This window comes from Microtus ochrogaster, chromosome 6, assembly GCF_000317375.1.
Source record: "Microtus ochrogaster isolate Prairie Vole_2 chromosome 6, MicOch1.0, whole genome shotgun sequence".
Lineage (NCBI taxonomy): Eukaryota > Metazoa > Chordata > Mammalia > Rodentia > Cricetidae > Microtus > Microtus ochrogaster.
The window spans coordinates 29,892,633-29,917,327 of record NC_022013.1 but is presented as its reverse complement, the minus strand read 5'-3'; the positions used below and the strand labels follow the sequence as shown (position 1 = coordinate 29,917,327).

General features: G+C 38.9%; 1 protein-coding gene across 2 annotated transcripts in view; it reads right to left on the bottom strand.

The window, feature by feature from the left end:
- The window catches only part of Dennd1b (DENN domain containing 1B), a 211,429-nt gene that overhangs the window by 50,634 nt on the left and 136,100 nt on the right, over window positions 1-24,695 (bottom strand). For both annotated transcript variants that reach the window (XM_005348448.1, XM_005348449.3), the window contains 2 exons: window positions 22,222-22,347; window positions 11,882-11,983 (listed from right to left, as the gene is read on the bottom strand). In XM_005348448.1, the coding sequence (XP_005348505.1) occupies window positions 11,882-11,983; window positions 22,222-22,347 (228 nt within the window). The remainder of the gene's footprint in view (window positions 1-11,881; window positions 11,984-22,221; window positions 22,348-24,695) is intronic.

Below are 24,695 nucleotides of genomic sequence, written 5' to 3'. Positions count from 1 at the left end.
GAAAAACGTAAAGGCATCCTCCTGAATATTAACCTTCATCAGGCGATGAAAGGAGACAGAGACAGAGACCAACATTGGAGCACCGGACTGAAATCTCAAGGTCCAAATCAGGAGCAGAAGGAGAGAGAGCACGAGCAAGGAACTCAGGACCGCGAGGGGTACACCCACACACTGAGACAATGGGGATGTTCTATAGGGAACTCACCAAGGCCAGCTGGCCTGGGTCTGAAAAAGCATGGGATAAAACCGGACTCTCTGAACATAGCGGACAATGAGGACTACTGAGAACTCAAGAATAATGGCAATGGGTTTTTGATCCTACTGTACGTACTAGGCAGTTTGGATGCTCACCTTACTAGACCTGGATGGAGGTGGGTGGTTCTTGGACTTCCCACAGGGCAGGGAACCCTGATTGCTCTTAGGGCCGATGAGGGATGGGGACTTGATTGGGGGCGGGGGAGAGAAATGGGAGGCGGTGGTGGGGAGGAGGCAGAAATCTTTAATAAATAAATAAATAATCTTTAATTAATAAATAAAAACAAAAAAGCCCAAGTCCAAACAGTTTTATCAGAAAATTCCACCAGACTTTCAAAGAAAAGTTAACATCAATATTCCTCAAATTATTCCACAAAAAAACCCAGAAGGAACATTTTCCAATTCATTGTATGAGTCCACAGTCACCCTGATACTTAAATCAAACAAAACTTCAATAAAGAGAAGTACAGACCAATTTCTTTTTATGAACATTGATGCAAACATACTCAAATACCTGCAAACCAAATCTAAGAACACATCAAAAACATCATCCACCATAATCATTCCCAGAGATGAAGGGATGGTTCAACACATGAAAATCTGTCAATAGAATCACAATATATACAAACTAAAAGTAAAAAAAAAAAAAAAAACCCATATAATCATCTCATCAGATAATGAAAAGCCTTCAACAAAATCGAACACCCCTTCATGATAAAAGCCCTGGAGAGATCAGGAATACAAGGGGCATGCCTAAACAATAAAGGTAATATACAGTAAGCCGATAGCCAACACCAAATCAAATGGAGAGAAACTCAAAGCATTCCCTCTAAAATCAGAAACAAGACAAGGCTGTTCACTCTCCCTATATCTATTTAATATGGTACTTAAAATTCTAGTTGGAGCAATAAGACAACTAAAGGAGATCTAAGAGATACAAAATAGAAAGGAAGAAGTCAAACTTTCACTAGTTGCAGATGATATGACAGTATATACAAATGATGCCAAAAATTTTACCAGGAAACACCTATAGGTAATAAGTACTCTCAGTGAAGTGGTTGGATACAACATTAATTTTTAAAAAATCAGCAGCCTTCTTATAATCAAATGATAAAGAGGCTGAGAAAGAAATCAGGGAAACAACACCCTTCACAATAGCCACAAATAATAAAAAAAAATCTTGGTGTAACTGTACTTGACTAAATGAAAAACCTGTATGACAAGAACTTCCAGTTTTTGAAGAAATAAACTGGAGAAGATAACAGAAGATAAAAAGATCTCCCATCCTGGAGGGGGGAGGACCTTAGACTTCCCACAAGACAGGGCACCCTGACTGCTCTTAGGACTGGAGAGGGAGGGGGAGGAGGGAGAGGGAGGGAAATGGGAGGAGGTGGAAATTTTTAATAAATAAATAAATAAAAGATCCCCATCCTATGGATCTGTAGTATTAACATAGTAAAATGGCCATCTTACCAATATCAATTTATTGATTCAATACAATCTCCATCAAAATCCCAACACAATTCTTTACAGACCTCAAAAGAAAAATAACTTCACAAGGAAAAATAAAAAAACTCAGACTAGCTAAAGGAATCCTGTGCAATAAAAGAACTTCTGGAGGTCTCACCATCCCTTATTTCCAGCTCTATAAGGAGCTATAGTAATAAAAACCACAAGATATTGGCATAAAAACAGACACGTGAACCAATGAAATCGAATCAAAGACCCAGATATAAATTCACACCCCTATGGGCATCCAATTTTAGATAAAGAAGCTAAAATTATCCAATGGAAAAAAGAAAGCATCTTCAACAAACAGTGCCGGTACAAGTGGATGTCTAGATGCAGAAGAATGCAAAGAGGTCTGTTATCTATCACTCTACACAAAACTCAAGCCCAAGTGAGTCAAAGACCTCAACATAAATCCAGATACACTGGACTTGACAGAAAAGAAAGTGGGAAATAGCCTTGAAAAAATTGGCACAGGAAACAACTTCCTGAATAGAACACCAATAGCACAGACACCATGATTAAAATTTAATAAGTGTGTCCTCATGAAACTGAAAAGTTTCTATGAGGCAAAGGATACCATCAATAAGACAAAACTATAATCTACAGAGTGGGAAAATATCTTCATCAACCCTACATCTGACAAAAGGCTAATTTCCAAAATAAAAGGAACTCAAGAAACTAGACATCCCCACACAAACTAATACAATTGAAAACAGGGTACAGATCTAAACAGAGAATTCTCAACAAAGGACTCTCAAATGGCCAGGAAGCATTCAACACACTTAGTTATCAGGAAAATGAAAATCAAAATGACTCTAAGATTCCATCTTACACCTATCAGAATGTCTAAGATCAAAAACACAAGTGACAGCTAATGCTGGCGGGGATGTGGAGCAAATAGAATACTCCTCCATTGCTGGTGGGAGTACAAATCTGTACAGTCACGTTGGAAATCAATAAGGATGCTTCTCAGAAAATTGGTACTCGATCTACCTCACAAGCCAGCTATGGAACTCTTGGACGTGTACCCAAAGCTACTAGAGCACAGGACACTTACTCAACTATGGTCACAGTAGCTTTGTTTCTAACTGCCAGACTGTGGAAAAAATCTAGATGTCCCTCAACTAAAGAATGGATAAAGAAAATGTGGTGTATCTACACAATGGAGTATTACTCCATTAAAAGAAAGTGAAAGTAAGAAATTTGCAGGCAGATGGATGGAACTAGAAAAAAAATCATCTGGAGTGAGGTAACTCCAGATTCAGAAAGACATATAAGGTATATACTCACTTGTAAGTGGAGATTAGCCACAAAGTAAAGGCTAACCACGCTACAATCCACAGACACAGAGAAGCTAAGTAAGAAGTGGGAAGGAGTGCATGAATCTCCCTGAGAAGGGGAAATAGAATATACACTGCAGGTGGACCGGACAGCTGGGGGAACAGGAACAGGAAGATCAGGTGGGAGAAGGATGGAGGGAGAGAATACTTAGAGAGACAACTGGAATTGGGCTGTACCTTGGGGACAAGCTAGAGACTTAGTGCAATGGAAATTCCCAGGAATCTATGAGAGTGACCCTAGCTATGCCTCCTAGCAATGTGTTTACAGAGCCTGAATTGGTCATCACTGTAACCAGGCAAGACTTCCAGGGGATGGTCTGTGTCTTAGTTAGGGTTGTCTATTGCTGTGAAGAGATAGCATGACCAAGCAACTCTAATAAAGAAAAACATTTAATTGCACGGCTTACAAGTCAAGAGGGTCAATTCATTATCATCATGCTGGGACATGGTGGCATGCAGTCAGACATGATGTTGGAGAGGTAGCTGTGAGTTCTACATCTTGCACAAGCAACAGGAAGTGATCTCTCTCTCTCTCTCTCTCTCTCATTGTGTGTGGCCTGAAGGATCTATGAGACTTCGCCTCCATGGTTAAACACTTCCTCCATCAAGGCCACACCTACTCCAGCAAGGCCATACCTCCTAATTGCGCCACTCACTTTGGGTGCCATTTTCTTTCAAACCACCACAAACTAGAACACACCAACCCAGCCATAAATCCTTTGCCCTACAATTTGTCCTACCTGCAAGGTGTGTTGGCGTTAAGGTGGCTCAGAAATTGTGGGAGTTTACAATGACCTGTCCAGACTGAGACCCATGCCATAAGAGGGAGCCCCTCTGACACTGCCTAGAAGGCCAGGACCCAGAGGCTGGATAGCTTAGAGATTTAGGATAGAACCCAATACAACTGGCAAAAACAAAGGAAAAAAGTCAATGATGATTCCTAATAATATTCTCCTATTCTCAAAGGTTTGGTGCCTAGTCCAACTGTCATCAGAAAGGCTTTTCAATCAACATATGCAGACCCACAGTCAAACATTAGGTGGAGCTCGGGGAGTCCTGCACAAAAGGGGGAAGAAGGATTAGAGGAGCCAGAGCCACAAGAAAACTCATAGAATCAACTAACCTGCCACACAGAAGCACACAGAGATTGAGCTAACAACCAGAGAGTTTGCCTAGGTCTGACCTAGGCCCTCTACATGTATATGACAGTTGTGTAGCATGGCCTTCTTGTGGGACTCCTAATGGTGGGAGCAGGGACTGTCTCTGACTGTTTTGCTTGCTTTGGGGATCCTTTTCTCATACTGAGTTGCTTCATTCAGCAACTTAATACAAAGGAAAATACCTAGAATTACTGTAACTAGATATGACATATTTGGTTGATACATAACATTAATAGCAGGCCTGCCCTTTTCTGAACAGAGACAGAAGGAATAGATGGGAGTGAGAGGGGGGAAAGGTCAGCAGGAGACGGGGGAGGAACTGAAGTCAGGATGTAGTATATGAGAGAATAAAAAAAAAAATACACAATGTTGTATTTTATAGGTATTTTAGAAAAAAAAATACAGTAGACAATAGATAGTGACCTCCACACTCTTTTAAAAAGTACATGGTTTCTTGCACTGGGCCCACACAATACTGGCCCTGTAAACAATCCGTCCTGGAAGAGGAAGGGACTCTTGTGGCCCCACCTTCTACACACTGGTGTTGGTTTTGGGAAAGCTATCTACATGTGGCTAAGCCCACTGGGCTCCAACAGATAGCTCGAAATGCATCATAATATAAATTACCCTGGTTAAGCTCGGTGAGTCACAAACGGACAGATGTGAACACAGGAGAGGTTTGTGGACAGCAGGGGTGGGCCAAAGTGACAGACAGATGAAAGAGGGCTGTTGTGACAGTGGACAGTATGTGTGTGTGAACTTGTCTAAGAACAAACTGAACTAATAAAAAATGGACTGTATTTGGCAATAGGCAGGTACTTGTTATATAAAAAAGTTGAGTAAAATACATGTTTATATTAGTTTATGAAAGATGATGATTTCGGATGAGTGATAAAGGACAAGTTCTCAACTGAAGCCTTCCCTGCTGTCTTCTTGCTCGGGTGATTAGCAATTGCATTAGCGAACTGGGGAGTGGGAGGGGGTATCTATATAAATTAGAGATCCTTTTCTAGTAGTCATATTTTTTAACAGCAATATACACTGCCAGTCAAGAGGGTCTATAATCATGGAGAGGCCTTAAAGAATAATCTTGGATTTTAAGATTAAATATGCTAAGAGCAGCCATGATTCTAACCTTGGAAAGCACATAAACAAAAGAACATTTTTATCACTAAATTTAGTAGTAAATAATACACAAAAAATTTTCCTTATTAGTACAGTATTAAATAAAGACAAGAGACTTAAGATAAGGCTTACTCCTCATAAATCTGTAACGTACAAAAAAGATGGTTATGTTAAAACTGTAGATTTGAAGAATTATCTCTGGGATTCCATCCAAATCTATTATCTAAACAGGAATTAATCCAAATGGAGCCCACCGTCGTCTATCTAAGCTATGTGTTTATCCCATAGTATCATGAAATATAACACACAAAAGACATCTGAGGCTTAGAATTCAAGTTTAATTTGCTTATCAGATGTGGAACCGGAGGCCCAGAGGGATTTACAAGTCATATGTCAGTGAAAACACAACCCATTAGAACCTAGGTTGGAGACATGACAAAAAAAAAAATGCCTTCATAAGAGCCTTAGCAAAATTAATATTGAATTTAAATAGTCAATAGTCAATGCTAATGATAAAGTAAAGCAGGTAGCAATTGATGCTTTGTTTTAGAAACTGTTTAGCTGCAAGCTAGGATTGCAAGGATGCAAATGCACACAGAGTGTTTCTGAGAACTACTTTACAACACAGTTACCACAGTTCATGACAATTTAGTATTTATTTCCAACTTGATAAGTAAATTTTGTGTGTGATCACTACCAAAAACTATGTTGGATTATAGTTAGCTACAGAATGTGGTCACCCCTCACTCTGCGTATGGCTACCATTATGTGTCTAAGTGAATATGTGTCAAACTATCATAGGAATCCCTTCAACATTTAGTAACTGTAATTATAGTTCCAAATCAAATATAAAATACTATGAAGTTGATGAAAAGGTTATCTGTGCCTCTGTTTCAGCTAGGGATTCTTTTGCTGTGAAAAAATGCAATGGCCAAGAGCAACTTGAGGAAAGGCTTTATTTCATCTTACAGTTTGTAGCCCATTATCTGGGAAGTACTACAGGAGTCTTTTTCTGGTAACACGAGGATCACCAAGCCTAGAGGTGGCTACATTCACAATGTGATGAACCTTCCCACAACAACCACTAAATGAGAAAATACCCTATAGACCTGAATACAGCCCAATCTCATGGGGACATTTTCTCAAGTGAGGCTCTCTCCTCTAACATGTTTGTAATTGACAAAAAAAATCAGCAGAACAGCCTCTTTTAAAAGAAAAGACCACAATCTCTTCAGCTTCACTTACCATTCTTTATGGTCTTTGTCATATTTTTATCATATATCATAAATGTTTTGCTCATCTGGACATTATATAGCAGAGCTCAGCAGACACACATGAAGCTTTCATGGTATTGCATTCATGTCATGCGTTTTCACTTTTACGACAGTTCATTTATTCCTCTGCTGCAGTGTTCTATTACATTACAACTTACTCGTTTAAAAATTTCCCCAGGCTGGACAGATGGCGCCACAGTTAAATGCACTGCTGCTCTTCCAGAAGAGCAGGGTTTGGTTCCCAACATCCACGCTGGGGAAGCTCACAATCTCCTAGCACTCCAGCTCCAGGGGATCCGACATCCTCTTCTAACACCTGTGGGCACTGCATGCATGGGCACGTAAAGTAACCCTTTCTCTTTCTCTAGGGTTTTATAGTTGAAATATATTATGTGTGGATATAAATCTCTTCTTCTCTATTCAATCTGGATACACTTAACTTCATAGATCAATAAAATGGAGTATTTCATTGGTTCAGGTATGATTCTTGCACCTACTGTCTAAGCTCTGTTTTCTTTCCTACCTATTGTAATTGCATGGATGTGGACACTTTCATAATATACTCTACCGACCTTACCTATGGTTTGTCTCTGTGCACTGTATTTCTATTTCATATACTTCTTCAGTTCAAGAAATCTCATTACACTTAGATCTAACCTACACATAAATCTGTTTCCTTTAAGTTCAATGATGTTAGTCTTGTTTTTGTTTTGGGCTTTTGTTACACCACTCTAATAGACTTTGCATTCCTTAAAACTGCTATTCATAAATATTTTAAAGCTCATTTTTTCTTATTCTAATATGATCTCACTTACAGATAAATCTGTTTCCTTTAAGTTTAATGACTATATTCTTCTTTATTTTATTTATTTTTTTTTTTTTTGGTTTTTCGAGACAGGGTTTCTCTGTGGCTTTGGAGCCTGTCCTGGAACTCGCTCTGTAGACCAGGCTGGTCTCGAACTCACAGAGATCCGCCTGCCTCTGCCTCCCGAGTGCTGGGATTAAAGGCGTGCGCCACCATCGCCCGGCATTCTTCTTTAATTGAATTTTGTTATACCGCTGTAATAGACTTTGCATTCTTTAAGGTTGCTATTACTTAATATTTTCAAAGCTCATTTTCCTTATTCTAATACATAAATGTGGATATATTTTATTCTACTTCTGATGCTGACAACACTAAGACCCTCTGAGTCAGTGTCTACTTGTGAACCTGCTCACTGTCATTCATGCCTTATTTTCTTGTCTGTAAAGCAAAGGACACTGTCACTAAGACAAAAAGGCAACCTACTGACTGGGAGAAGATCTTCACCAACCCCGCAACTGACAAAGGTCTGATCTCCAAAATATATAAAGAACTCAAGAAACTAGACCGTAAAAGGCTAATCAACCCAATTATAAAATGGGGCATTGAGCTGAACAGAGAATTCTCAACAGAAGAAGTTCAAATGGCCAAAAGACACTTAAGGTCATGCTCAACCTCCTTAGCGATCAGGGAAATGCAAATCAAAACAACTTTGAGATATCATCTGTCAGAATGGCTAAAATAAAAAACTCCAATGATAGCCTTTGCTGGAGAGGTTGTGGAGGAAGGGGTTCCCTCATCAATGTTACTTTTTAAGACATAAAATGGTATGAATTCTAGATGATGGTTTATTAATCTGTATAAAATTAGTCAAGTTGTCTTTATGATGGTTCTACTGTCAATGACCATTTTAATTTCCATGTTAAACATTTTTAAAGATCTTACTACCTTTCTTTTATGATTATGTGTCTGTGTGAGATATGCACATGTGTGGGCTGTCTGAGGAGTTCAGAGGGGCTTCAGATTCCCAGGAGCTGAAGTTACAGGCAGTTAGGAGAGCTGACGGGCATGATACTGTATGAACAGCAGCAAGCATTTAAGAGTGAGCCTTCTTTTCAGCCCCACACATACAGGATTTCTGACCAAATATATTTTCATGACAATAATACATATGTTTGTATTTTGTAAATGTAAGTTCTTTAAGAATGAGGCAGGTAATAAAATTTGCTGAGCAGTTAGCAAGTTGTTCCCATGAACTTCTTCACAATTCTGTGAAATTCATGGTAATATTTCTATTTTCTAGAAAAGAAAATATGTACTTATAACAAGATTAAGATTAAACCAACTATACATGACTATTAAAACAGAATGCTTTTAAAATAAAACAGAATGCTTTAAAACAAAATTTATTATGCTATATTAACTTCAATGAATCTGCAGACCCTCATAGTCAAAAGGAAGCACCAGTGAGAGACCCTTAGGGAGGGAACTCCCACTGAATCCCAAGCCAAATAAAATCTGACCCTCACAACTCATTTGGATTATATTCTATTGTGTGCATCACACACACACAGTGAATATGTAAAAGTCAAAAAACAAGTTGTAGGCATTGGTTCTCTCCTTCTATCCTGTGTGTCCTAGGGATAGAACTCAGGCTGTAAGGTATGAGGGCAAGAATATTTACCCTGAGTCATTTCAATAGTCCACGACTCATTCTAAAGAATGGAATGTGGTACAGCTTCTTTGTAGATTAAAATACACACACACACACAAAGAAGGCAGTCACAACTCACACATACAACCATAACCACACATACAAGCATAAACCACTGCCCAAGGCTGTAGAGACAGTTCAGCATTTAGAAGCACTTTCTTTTTTTTTTCTAGTTCTTTTTTTTTCTTTCTTTTTTTTCTTTTTTTTAATTTTTTTTAAATTTTTTTTAAATTTATTTATTTATTAAGGATTTCTGCCTCCTCCCCGCCACCGCCTCCCATTTCCCTCCCCCTCCCCCGATCAAGTCCCTCTCCCTCATCAGCTTGAAGAGCAATCAGGGTTCCCTGACCTGTGGGAAGTCCAAGGACCGCCCACCTCCATCCAGGTTTAGTAAGTTGAGCATCCAAACTGCCTAGGCTCCCCCAAAGCCAGTATGTGCAGTAGGATCAAAAACCCATTGCCATTGTTCTTGAGTTCTCAGTAGTCCTCCTTGTCTGCTATGTAAGTCCGGTTTTATCCCATGCTTTTTCAGACCCAGCCTAGCTGGTCTTGGTGAATTCCCGAAAGATCATCCCCATTGTCTCAGTGTGTGGGTGTACCCCTCGTGGTCCTGAGTTCCTTGCTCGTGCTCCCCCTCCTTCTGCTCCTGATTTGGACCTTGAGATTTCTGTCCGGTGCTCCAATGTGGGTCTCTGTCTCCTTTCATCGCCTGATGAAGGTTAATATTCAGGAGGATGCCTATATGTTTGTCTTTGGATTCACCTTCTAATTTAGCTTCTCTAGGAAGAGATCGGCACAGGAGATCGCTTCCTAGGTACAACCCCAGCAGCACAGACATTAAGGGCCTCATTGAATAAATGGGACCTCCTGAGACTGAGAAGCTTCTGTAAAGCAAAGGACACTGTCACTAAGACAAAAAGGCAACCCACTGACTGGGAGAAGATCTTCACCAACCCCGCAACTGACAAAGGTCTGATCTCCAAAATATATAAAGAACTCAAGAAACTAGACCGTAAAAGGCTAATCAACCCAATTATAAAATGGGGCACTGAGCTGAACAGAGAATTCTCAACAGAAGAAGTTCAAATGGCCAAAAGACACTTAAGGTCATGCTCAACCTCCTTAGCGATCAGGGAAATGCAAATCAAAACAACTTTAAGATACCATCTCACACCTGTCAGAATGGCTAAAATCAAAAACACCAATGATAGCCTTTGCTGGAGAGGGTGTGGAGAAAGGGGTACACTCATCCATTGCTGGTGGGAATGCAAACTCGTGCAACCACTTTGGAAAGCAGTGTGGCGGTTCCTCAGGAAATTCGGGATCAACCTACCCCTGGACCCAGCAATACCACTCTTGGGAATATACCCAAGAGAGGCCCTATCATACAACAAAAGTATATGCTCAACTATGTTCATAGCAGCATTGTTTTTAATAGCCAGAAGCTGGAAACAACCTAGATGCCCTTCAATGGAAGAATGGATGAAGAAAATATGGAATATATACATATTAGAGTATTACTCAGCAATAAAAAACAAGGAATTCTTGAAGTTTGCGTACAAATGGATAAAACACTATCCTGAGTGAGGTAAGCCACACCCAAAAAGAGGAACATGGGATGTACTCACTCATATTTGGTTTCTAGCCATAAATAAAGGACAGTGAGCTTAGAAGCACTTTCTGCTCTTGCAGGGGGTCAGGGTTCAGTACCTTGGATCCACAGGGATTTGACCTCCCCTGGGTTTCCAAGAGCTCCTTTAATACATAAACTCATATAATCATACACATATAAACATTGAGAGAGGGAGGGAGGGTGGTGGATAGAGGGACAGAGAGAAGGGAGCATGTGCCTGTAATCCCAGCACTTGGGAGACTTGGGCAAGCAGATCTGTTTGAGTTCAAGGACAGCCAGGTTTGCTTATCATGTTCCAGGTCAGTAAAGGCTACACAGTGAGACCCTATCACAAAAAACCAAAAGACCCAGTGTCCCTGAACTAAAATATCTGAATTCTGATGTCAATCTTTGCTATTCTGAAATAGCAATTAGATCCCCTAAACAAAACACAAGACATACACTACAATTATAAACTGTACACTGTGATGCTCTCGGTCTATCCAGCACGCCGATCCACTTCTGCGAAGTATAGCCTTCCTTAATGCATACCCGAGCTTATCAGCTTTTCCTGAGACATTTGAAACATTTTCCTTTCATTTTTGAGATCATAATATACTTACATCATTTCTCCTTCCCTTTCCTTCTTCCAAACCCTCCCATGTGCCCCAAATGATTACACCATTTCTCCCTTCCCTTTCCTACCCTCAAACCCACCCATAGGCCTGTCCTTGCCCTCTTTCAAATTCACAGCCTCTTTTTTCATTAACTGTTGTTGCATATATATGTGTGTATGAATATACATAGATCCTGTTCAGTCTGTCCAGTGTTACTCATCTATGACTTCAGGGATAACCTTTGGTACTGGATACAATTGGGCTCCCTTCTCAGCAGTCCTCAGCATTTCAACAGTACTTACCACACAAAGAGAACTTCCTGATTCAGAAAAGGCTTCTCTCAGGACACAGATTTTTTTACTTGGATGCAGACTCAGGGTGGCAGAAGTGTGTTGAATGGCAGTGTTGTCTGTACAGACCATTGCGTTGTGTTGTGTTGTGTTGTGCTGTGCTGTGCGGCCTGCTCTTACCTGTTTAAACAGCTGAAGGTTAGCTGCAGTCTCCAGGAACTGTCTCATCACACTGGAGCGGTGCCTCACAAAGCTCTCCTCACAGAAGGTGATGGGCTCACCCTAGACAGAGACAAAGATTGTTGGGACATCAATAAAAGGTCACAGAGCACTAGTCTTTTAGCAGACACATTGAGGATCACAGGGGGACATAAGATACAAAATCAATAAACCAACCCTATACAGTGGCCCAGGTCACTAGGAATAGCCCTGTAATGGAAATTCTGTGCAACAGGTCCCTGAAACTTAAAACTGCTCAATTCACCACCTCAGGAAAGGGTAAATCCCCTAAATGCAAAGACCTGACACTGTTAGACTGAATTTTAAATACAAAAATATCATGAAACTTGTATAAGTCTACAATCCCTTTTTTTGATGACTAGACAATATGGGTGTTTGGTTACATATGTGTATGCTTGATGCGTTTGGAAGTCAGAGATGGCCATCAGCTACCCTGGATCCAGAGTAACAGATGGTGTGAGCCATCATGTGCATGCTGGGAACTGAAAATGGGTCCTCTGCAAGAGAAGCCAGTGCTCTTAACCACTGAGCCACTTCTCCAGCCCCAACAACATGCTTGCTGTAAAATCTGTTGTCTGATTTTGCCACCTATATTATTCTTGATCATTGGCTGGTTTTCAAATAATGTAAGCTTATTTTTAAAAAATTGCCTTCTCTTAATGATTGCAAATGCAATTTGACTCAATATTCTGTGGTCAGTTGCACTTGGTAATGGTCTTCATACTAAGCAAACACATCTGAGAAGTGTCTGATGGGTACTCTTCATCAACCAGGACTTACACTTCACAGCCTAAGACTGGACTAGCTCCAGCTACTCCAAACGGCTACAGTCATCATTTGTTGGTTGATTTCTCCCAGTGCTGATTCCCAAACACTTTAGCAGTCCACTGATGTACTTGAGGTATATACAAATAAGTGGTGATATCTCATGATGAAAATGAAAGTGGAGACTAACAACAATTCATTCACTAGAATAAGATTTGTACAATCCTTATGTTGTAGTGCAGAGTTAAAAAGCATGCTGGAATTCTGAAAAGCTATCAACTATAATTCAATTGTTAAAGAGACTCAAAGCTCTTATTATAGAATTCTATAAGTAAAATGCTCAAAATTGGGCCGGGCATAGATGAAAGTATGAATTCTTTTACATCGAGCTTGAATTGAACGGCATGAAAAAAGAAACTTTGGTTGGGATCTTTATGTAAAATTTTACTTGTGTGTTCTATGTGTGCACCTCTGAGGTAAGAAAGAGATGCTTGGCTGTCAGGCGTCTTCATCTATTGCTTTTCACCTTCTTTTTGAGAAAAACTCTCTCACTGAACCTGGAGACCACTGATCTCCATGCGCCCCAAGTCTTCTACCGCAGGCTACCATGATAGGTGCAGCACACCCAAATTTTGACTGAATGCTGAGGATCTGAACTCAGGTCCTTCTGCTTATACAGAAAACTCTTTATCCTCAAGCAGTCTTCAACCATAATGTGCTTGCCTTGTCAGAGTTCATAAGTAATAGAAATAATCATGATAGCCTGGAACCTTCAAAATGATAAGCCAAAATAGAAACATTTTGATTTTGACATTATTTTACATGTATAGATGTAGGTCTGCATGTATGTATGGCTACTATTGTGAATATTGTCTGCTGAGAGCAACAGAATGCATTCAAGGCCCATGAGTTGGAGGTGCAGGTGGCTGTAAGCCACCATGTGAATATCTGGAACCAAACCCAATTCTAGGTTTTAGAAGTTGCTTACAATGTACTTCCTGTTTACTTGGGTAATATTATATCCTTCTGGAGTTTTTGATGGAGTTGAAGAATAGATAGTTATAGTTTTCCTTAGTTAGGATGAAAGATAAAGTAGATACAAATATTGTAATTATAATTCTTGCTTGATACCTGTTTTGTTGTATATAATTTTACTATGTTAAAGTTAAAACCTTCCTTTTTATTTAAACAGAAAAGGGGAAATGATGTAGGAAGTCCTTCTGTATATGTGTTGCTTTTATTGATTAACAAATAAAGAAAGTGTCTTGGGCCTGCACAGAGCAGAATAGAGATAGGTGGTAAAAACTAAACTGAATGCTGGGCAAAGAAGGCAGAATAAGGAGAAGCCATGTAGCCCCAAGACAGACATCGGAATTTTACTCGGTAAGTCACAGCCTCTTGGTGATATACAGATTAATGGAGATGGGTTAATTTAAGACATGAGTTAGCCAGAAATATGCTTAAGCTATTGGCCAAAGAGTATTGCAAATAATATGGTTTCTGTGTGATTATTTCGGGGCTGAGCTGCCAGGAACAAACAAGCAGCCTCCTACAACAAAAGCTATTTGCAATTAATACATATTTGCAAAAGAAAAGTTAGCTTTTATCCCTGGGTATATTAACCACACCTTAGAATAGGTTCTATGCCCAGCAGAAGATAGCCAAAATGAAACAAACTCAATGGCTGTAGACTCATTTGTTTCACAGTACAGTGCTATGTTTGGAGCTTGCTTTTAGTTTTTGGGTGTTTTTGTTTTCCTGTTGCTTAAAGATAAAGAAAGGGCATAGAGTTGTGTATGTGTTGGGGAGGGGGGATCTGAGAGGAGCTGGGGGAGAAGAACGTGTAATCAGAATACAATATATATTTTTTTCATTAACAGATAGATATAGAAGGGGTGGGAGTGGGGGCAGAGAAAGACAGGCCTAGAAGTCACAATGCCTATCCAAAGGATTTACTTCCTTTAGCTTGGTGCCCCTTTCCTAACACTCCCATTGTCTTATAATTGACTTCATAATACTACACCATAAGCTAGAGAGCAGGTAGTCAAATAGCTGATGGGTGATATTTAAGGTTCAAACTGTAATCGTCTAGTCTACCCCTCAGGTTCACAGCATCTCATAATGCAAGGTGTAGTCAGTCAGTCCAACTTCAAAGTTCTCCTTCTTGTTAGTTTCAAATTTGTTCAAAAGACCAATGTTGTTCTCTATGTCTACAGGCAATCTAACTGTGAGTCCATATAGTATGTAAAATGTACAACTTCCCCGCAAACATTTGTATTCCAAACGTGAGAGGGTGCACAATTTCAAACAGAGTCACATTCAAATTCTCAGGACATGAGCAAAATAAAGGCAGATTCTTTGTCAGAAAGAAACATGAATGGTCTAAAGTGCAATTCTCAATAAAAATCCCCTTTCGTTTTTGAAATATCAAAAGGCTGGCCTTCAGTATATGCATTTCTGTTAGCATTCTGGTCTCCTGCATTCCCACAAGAATGAGCCATTAAACTTCTATTTTAGCAGATGGGGATTTTTCTACCTCACATATTTAAATCTGTACTCATTCTGACAAAAAAACAAAAAACAAACAAAACAAACAAACAAACAAAAACAAACACTGCCAGAATGGGCACAGTCGGGTACATCCCAGCAAAGACCCTACTTCACAGTCCTAGTTATCTGTGAGAGTCAGACACACAGGAACAAAAGCCTTCTCTTATTAAAGATTGTCCATAAAACTAGAAAAGACAGTTGAATTAGATATGCAAATACCCAAGTGGGAATAAAAGAAACATAAAATTTTTTTAAAAAATACTTCTAGAGACAAAGAAATTTAAAGAAAAATGAAAAAACAAGGAAATATGACACCTCCAATAGGACATAATAATTCTCTGGAAATAGGTAAAAAAATGTGCAAGAAATAAAAAAAAATGCCCAAGAAGCAATTTAAAAGAAGACACACAAATATGGAAAAAGATAAAGAGTGAAGTAACAGGATGAGTAATGCAACAGAGAAAGTTAAAAAGATTAAAAATTACAAAAAGTCACAGAAATCATAGAGCTAAAAGCATTACTTAATAAAGTTTTATAAAACAGTGCATGCGGAAGAAAAGGATTATAAATTTGAGAATAGGAAATTGAAATAAGTCAGATAAAAAGACACGGGAATTAATTATAAGAAAGAAAGCCTAGAAGAAACATGGGATACTATTATCCAAGCAAATATCTCACAAGAGCTCTAATTGGAAGTAAAACTATTTAATTAAATAATAGACTTGAAAACTACAAGGTCTGAAATATGTAAGTGCATCCAAATACAGGACACCACATGACCAGGACAACAGGGATACTAGGACAAGAACTCAAAGGTACATTAGTTTCAACATCAAAAATCAATAATAAAAGGAGAATTATAAAATTAAGAGAAAAGTAATGATATATGTAGATTTATTAGACTAACATCAGATTTATTACATACTAGCTGCAGGAGAACTGTATGGCCATAGCATTGCTAAATAACAACAACATCAACACACACACCACTACCAATCACGAACACTGTAGCACTTTTCTTATATATAAAGGAAAACAAAAGCCTCTCCTATTTGTCCAAGTGATTACTCTTTTATTGAGAAGTCCACCCATGCATTATAACATACTTTGATCAAATCTGCCCCTACTTCCTCTCCTCAAATTCTCCCCATTCTATCCCTGCAACTTTTTCCACCCCAAAATTCATATGCCCACACTCTCTTGCGTGTTCTCTCTTTCTCCCTCTCTCACTGCCTCCTTGCCTCCCTACCATCCTCCCACACCCTCTTTCTTTCTCACACACTGAGTCTACTTAGTGTTACCAGTATCCCTGTCGATGCAGGTTCATCTATTACAGCAGGAGTAGTACCTGTCCTGGCCCCCACCTCTGAATCCACTTAGTTCTGCTAGTGTGAGCACTGGATTCTCAGTTCCAGATGGGATTTCATGAGACTTTCACCATTTGCGCTGCTCTGTTGGCTGGCTTAATCATGTGCAAGCATTATAAATGCAGTCCTAACGACTGTGACTCCATGTGTGCACGAGTGTTAGACTGCATGCTCACACCACAGCAATCAGCAAGCAGAGAAACAAGCAGCAATGCTAGTGTTCAGCTGGCTTCCTCCTTTTTCCTTAGGAAGGACCCCAGTGACCAGAGGGTGGTAAACACTTTCAAGATGGGTCTTCCCCTTTGTTTAGTCCCTTCAAGAAAAGCTTCCACAAACACACCAAAAAGTATGCTTTGCTAGCTCTTTCTTAATCTGATCAAGATGACAAAATCAACTATCCTACAAATAAACATTCCTAAACCATTGGAGACAGTGTCTTGTTTATGTAATCCTCGCTACTGGATTGTATAGACCAAGTTAGTCTCAAACTAGAGGTGATCCTCTGCCTCAGCCTCTTTAGGGCTGGGATTACAGGAATGTACCACTGCCCCCAGGCTTCGATCATAAAAATTTTAAAAAGTAATGTCTAATCAAAAAATCATAATTATTCAAAGTTTGTCAGAGTGTTCGTCCTTTCCAACTATACTCTATTAGACAGAGGACACCAAATATATTTATGAAAACAGATAAGATCGTGAAGTAATTACAACTTCCATACTTGGTCTTTCTTTATTTTATATCTAACAAAATTTTTCAAAGAGAACAGTCAATTATATAAATGACCAAATAAGGCCTAACATAAAAACAAGCAAGTGAACACTTTTAATGAATTATGTACTGGGTAATATATAAAGATAATATCTGCAGTGGTTTGAATGTGAATGGTCCCGGAGGCTCATATGTGAATACTTGTTCCCCAGTTGGTGGAACTGCTTGGGAAGGATTGGAATGTAAACGGTCTTGTTAGGGGAGGTGTGTCACATGAGGAGGGTTGAGAGGTTTCCAAAGAATTATATAATTCCCTGTATGTGCGCGCTCTCTCTCTCTCTCTCTCTCTCTCTCTCTCTCTCTCTCTCTCTCTCTCTCTTTCTCTCTCGCTCCCCATTCCCTCTCTCCTCCTCCCACCTCTTTCTCTATGCCTTGTAGTTGTGGGTCAAGATGGAGCTCTCAAGTTTTCTTTTGCTCTACCATCATGAACTCTAACCTAATGAAACTATAAACAAAATTAAATGATTTCTTTTATAAGTTCCCTTGTCATAGTGTTTTTGTCACCTCACTAGAGAAGTAACCAAGACAGAAGTTGGTACCAGGGAGTGCACTATTGTTATTAATGGACCAGATAATGCTGGTTTTGGAGTAATATGGAAGGCCATGGGACTTGCATAGGGAAGTAGTTGAATACTACAAGAATGGCTCAACAGGTCATCCTAGTAGGAGCTGGGAAGACAGAAATACTGATGTGAACTACGGAGGCTCAGCTCAAGAGGTTTTGGAGAGGAACAATATCAGCAATTGGCTAGAGAATATTCTTCTGATATTTTGGCAAAGAAGGTGGTTGCTTTCTGCCCTTGTCCTAAGAATTTACCCATGACTAAATTAAAAAATAATGAACTAATTTCATTGGTAGAGGCGATTTCAAGACAACCTAAAATTAACTCATCTTGATCCATAACATAAGGCAGGGAGAGGAAGAGGAAAGAAAGGAAGACAGAAACAGAGAGAATGAACACACATGGGAAATTGCATGAGTCTTAATCTCAAAGCCTTCCTTAGTGACTGACAGTTATTACTAATCACACTTATGCAGGTCTACAAAAAGAAATAGAAAATATACAGCTTAAAAGGCAAAAGAAAACTAAAAAATTAATGTTGGAGCCAAAGTGCTGAAAAGATTGAAAGACTAAAGAGAGACCTAATCTGAAATGGAATAAAGGGAGTGGTAAACTCAGGCAAGACCACACCCACCCAGCTAAGTTTCCAACTTATGAAAAGGCCAAAGGAATTTTCTGCTCCTAAAAAGAAAAACAGAAATAAAAAAAATCAAAGCTGCTAGGGATGTAGCTCAAGGCTCAAGGATGCCAGAGTTCACCCAGAGCTAGTAGCCATACTTGGGAGTGTCCACCACATGGATCTGCCTACAGAACCATGAAAGATACATAAGTAAAGGGTTTACGGGACGTTCCTCCACGGTTTAGGAGAGCCACTGAGCCTAGTCATACGGCAGAGGTCTCTCTCAACGGAAGCCCTGAGAGGTCACTGCATGAAGCTATGAGAATTCTAGTTTGCATTGAAGACCCCAAGATATTACAGGTGCCAGCCCCATGGGGTATCTGTCAAGGAGAGCTGCATACATGAAGTGGAAGAGATGGATGTATGTTGCTGTTAAGTAGCAAAGCTGGAAGATTGGAGCCACCTGAGTCCTTTGACATCAGGCATGGAACTACAGGATTTGGAGTTTGTATTGTTGGGTTTCAGTCTTATGATGGTTTAGTATTTCCTCACTGTGTCCAAATTCCTATATTCTGTGTATGTTACAAGTATGTAATATAACTTTTTGTTTTATGGTGGGTTAAAGTTAAGAGAGTGTCTTGAGTCACAGAAGAGACACTGAGCTTTTAAACTGTGTTGAGTTTGTGAAAAACTATGGGTGCTTTTAAAGTTGGACAAAATGCATTTTGTATTATGATATGGTCACAAAATTATGAGGGCCAGGGAGAAGAATGTGATGGTTTGAATGAGAATGTCCCAAAGGCTCACATATTTGAATATCTGATCCCAAGTTGATGGAGGTGTTTGGGGAGGATAAGAAGGTATGGCCTTGTGGGAGGAGGTATGTCACTAGAGTAGGGCTGTGAGACTTTGTAAGACTCATCTGATCTGTACTGATTGCTCTTGGGATCAGGGCTGTGGATCACTATGGGGACATTCAGTTGTTCCTTTGTTCTCCCATCATTGGTTCTAAACTTCTGAAACCATAAGCCAAATTAAATAAATTCTTTTATAGCCTTTGTCTCAGTGTTTTGTTACAGCAATAGAAAGTAACAAGGACAATAGCTAATAATGTATTTTATTTATAAGAAAATGAAATTGTTTTCCTTAACAAATATGATTCCTTAAAATAGTAAAAGTTATTCCTCATGAAGAGAAAACAAAGGAAATTTATCTAAATGTGAAGCTCTTTAAAAATTAAGTTTTAACCAATTACTGTCAGAGAACCAAAAAGGCATGCAAAATAAAAATACTGTTTCCCAGGTCCCAGAATATATTAAAGTAAAAGCAAAGGAAGAAGTAAATATCAAGGGAAAATTTATATAAAAAACACAAACAAAAACAATTCACAAGATGTGACTGATGAACAGGAAAGATACTATATGATAAACTAATATATTTCAACAGGCACTGGGAAATACGGCTTTGAGATCATTGAATTCTGAGCCACAGAAACCTTTTCTCCTATGTGCCCAATGAAACTCTAATAGGTAAATATTAAGCTCTACAATCAGAGGCAATTCTTGCTAGTGTTAGGGCACATTATCTTATCCAGCATCCAGCATATTGAGAACCTGAATCATTTTATTTTAATTTATTCATTTCTTCACAAATTTAAAAAGTGAAAATTTAGTTTAGAAAAGTGAATGCTTAAATGTAGCAAAAAAAAAAGAAAGAAAAACAAGCAAAGTGGTATGCTCAAGTTCCCTTCTTTATTTCCTTATTGTTTTAAAATATTGCTTTCAATAAATTAAATCTCTAAAAAAATGATTTGTCTTTCAGGCTCACCTTCTTTAGTTGAGTTGGGTAATTTGAATGACAATGCACTTAACTGTATTTGGGTGATTGTCTCCATTCTTTCAAAGAATATTTGAAATTCTATAACACCTTCAAATATTTCACAAAGACTAGCATGTGCCATAGTTGGAAGAATTGTCTCCCTAAGGTCTATTTGTGCTAAGTAAGGACTTCAGTCCATGAAGAAAATGGAAGATTCTAAAAAGACATGGAAGCTTAGTAGAAGTTTTCTGTTCATCTGGACATAGAGATCCATCCCCTTCATCCTTTTCCCGTCTTCATGTCCTATCAATATGTGTGCAGCTTTACTCCTCACCTGGGTCCCTGTCATCTGGCACTGCCATACCAGGTTCCTAAAACCAATAGGACCACCCTCCATCTTCCTATAACCTTTTCTTTTTTGGGGGGTGGGTGTGGGGGATGGGAGTGGGTTTCACAACAGGGTTTCTCTGTAGCTTTGCAGCCTGTCCTGGCACTCACTCTGTAGACAAGACAGGTCTCAAACTCACACAGATCTGCCTGCCTCTGCCTTCTGTGTGCTGGGATTAAAGACATGCGCCACTACCACCACATGGCTTTTTTTATTTTATTTTCATAATTGATTTTGCTCAGGTATTTTGTTTAGGTGAAACAAAGCGGGTAAATGAAGTACAACTACTAGATATATGTATTTATCTAGAAATAGGAGGTAAATTATCCATTTAAAACTTCTTTTGTAGCTCAAAGACCCTTGAAATGCATGAGAGCTAGATGGTGGGAACCATTAAGACTGGTTAGAAAGAATATTGCATATCTGTATTTGCTATACATAATGTTCAAGAGGATCATAAGTCAATTTTGGAAGACAGGCCAGGATGGCATAAAAAAATTCTCACTTTGAAAATATTCTACAGAGTAAGGGTTAAAGGTAGCCTAGCAATGGAATTCTATCAGTGGTAGGCCTCTGTGTAACTACTTTTTAACCCAATGTGTTTCACCCTTAAAATGTATATATCTGGGTCAGAGATAGGAGCTTGCCACCAAACCCAAGGACCTGAAGCCAATTCTTCAGGACTCACACAGTGGAAGGAAAGAGGCGACACCCTGAAGGTCCCTCTGACCCCTACATGCATACTGTGGCACATGCAGGCCTAGACACACACAAAACACAAACGTAAAAATACATAATAAGCTTAGTCATTTGGTCATGGTCTCACAGAAATTGTTTGTAAAACCTGCCTAAACAGCTTTTAATGACTATTGCAGAGAGAAACAAATGCACTTGACTCGTGCCATTTTGGACCAGCTAAATTCTTAAACATAATTCGATAATCTTTTTAAAGAATTAAAATAAATGGCAAGATGCTAAATAGGCAAGCACATTTCAGAAACTGTTATAAACCAGGAAGAAAAAATATTCAAATACGGCCAAGTTTTAAAGTGCTCATTTTCTTACCTTCCACTTTCCACCTGCCATAACTAAGCTATTAAGTTCTCCTACACCATGAGTTTCTTGGTGATTATAAGATCAGTTAAGTGATTGTAAGTGCTTGAATATAATTTATCAATTCACTCAAAAATAAATAATCCACTTCTAGAACTTTCAATAGGCGACAGGCCAAAGATCCAGGGGAATATCAGCTAAGAGAAATGAAAAGGCTGAGACAGCAGCTGACAGACGGAGCAGAGCACGCACTGAAGCGCATTTTTGCTGAGATTAAACAGCAACCATGATACTTCCTTCGCTTGTAATATGAAGATGCTTCCTTTTCCCTGCTTCATTCAAAGGGGCCATGGAAAATCAGTTACAACAGAGATGAAACAAATGCTTACAGGCTTGTATCTCAGAGCATCCCTATAGGATCCGAACAAAGCAGCCTGTGCCCTCAAAAAGGCCCGAGCCACTCCATCTCCCGTAGCCGTGGACTGCTTCTTCAGCTTATTTTTCAAGGCCGAGACCTGCATGGCAGAGAGGAACAGTTAAATTAACACCTCAGAAATTGGTACAGCAAGGTACGAACCCAATCAGCAGGCAAAGCGCAATGTCTGCAGGTCAGCCAAAATTCATCCTCCTCCCTGAGAGCTTATCTTTTTAGCTGCACCAAGCACCTGCTGCTCTGCTAATTGAAACGAGAGCTGGAGAGGATAGTAATGTGCTAATGCAAATTGGTTTATGCTCTCTTTTTTCCCAAGGCCTCTTGACATAAATAAGCTTTAATTATTTACAGTAAACTGCTTGTGCGGCACTTTCCTGCAGATTTTTAGCAATTATAACGTGTGTCTACTTGTTTAGAGATAAAGCTGGTTCAGTTGCCTTCGTTTCTGTTGGGTATTGTTATTTGTTAGGAGTCCTTCAAGATCATTTACAATTTTACTTTCTGTTTGGAAGCATCATTTGCATAAGTAATTTTCTCTTTTTATCATTATCAGAAGGAAATAGAGAAGAGATAAAGTCACACCGGCCACGAATGGGAACTTATGTAAAATAAATGTTATTTATTGTCTCATTTCAATTTCACCGCATTTTAAGAAAAACATTTAGTTTATCGCTTATAAATGAAGAAACTTGGGACAAAAGATAGGAACCAGTTTGCTTTCATTGTGTGGCTACTCAGAGGCAAAGCTGTGATACAAATGCAGCGTCCAGGATGTCCCACTGCCATGTGCTAGACGGGAGCTCCGGATCACTACCACACCAACCAGCAAGCAGAACAAAATACTCATGTTCTGCAAACACAGAATTTTTATACGATAACATGAAAAATTTGAAAAGCTGTTCAACTGCTACAATATTTCACACCTAGTCCAATTTCGGGTGCTATGCATTTTAGAAATGGAGTGTAAGAGGCTAGTGGACTCACAGATGGAAGTGAGCTCATACTCAGGATGCTATCTTTTTATTCACTTCACTTACTACTCCCAATCAAAATAGAAAAATCATAGTCTGTACACTTTAAAACAAATTTCATATACATTCCTTATTGATATATTTTAAATAGAAAAATGTGAGGTTGCATTCTATTTTCTTAAGGAAATAAAAACTAATTTAGAGACAAGTTTTAACTAGATTACTCCCTGAACACAATATTATCTGTATAAACTACCAGATAATAAAATAATACCAATTATCCTTTAAATATGTGCAAAGGGGAATATTTTTATTTCTTTGTTCAAGCAGTCCTGACTACTCTTGTAGATGATGATTGTAATTGAAGTGTGAACCTAATTAACAACTAAACTTTGAATAATGCTAATGAGAAATGAACACAGCAGCAGAGGAAAGACCAGCTCTACAGGTGATAAACCTTCACAGTAGTGACATTTTCCAGTGTAAAGTCACAGTTACTGTGATCTCATCAAAGAAACAGACCCCCATTGGGTCCAATTATAAGTATAGTTTTGAAAAATTATTGAGTTATGGTATTCATAATCTATGCAAAAAGGCCTTTGTGGTATAGGTCTTCTCCCCATAGCTGTGATCTTTTCAATTTATATCCAAGTTCTACAGATTCAGATAAAAGTTTAGAGCCTAATTCATTTGACCAAAAAGTGCTAAACTAGTTTCATTTCAGAGAAAGCTTTTGTTATTAAAATCTAAACTCAGTTTGGGTAATCCAAATATCCAAACAATAATGCAGTTCAAACACGCTTCAGATTTAATGTCCTTTATTCTGACTTGAAATGGTACTTTTCTCGATTAAAAAAATAGAAACAAATAACAAAATATATATTCTCTTACTGTCCTTCCAATAAAGATTATAAGATATATACATCCAATGGTTAAGAACATTAGAAGAACTAAAAGAATGAGATTTTCCCAACTTTTCTACGGAAAAATGAAACAAAAACTTCACTTATTTACAAAAGCTATGCCTTGTATCTTTGCAAAATAAAGTTCTTCAAGTTGTACTTTTCAGAAACAACAAATGGAACTGTTTGGGCAGTCGGCACATGCTCACGGAGTGGGGGGCGTCGCACACTCCCCAGCCTTCCCTTCACCATGCCCTGAACAGAACAGCCTTATCTGAGCTACTCCAGAGAAGTAGTCCCAGCGTTGAGCCCTTCCCAACCAAAGGAAGACAGCACCTTCACTTCTACAGACAGTCACATGGTGATCGTCTCTTTTACTATCCAGAGTACAAGAAAGAAAAAAAGAAAGCTCCTGTTCTATAACTACGCTTTCCAAAACGGCAGCCATTAGGGACATGAGCAAAAGAATGTCCCCATCCAAGTTCACACCTGCTCCAAGTATAAAGCAAGCCTCACATCTACAAGAGTCTGTACACAAGGAAACTCACAACAAATTT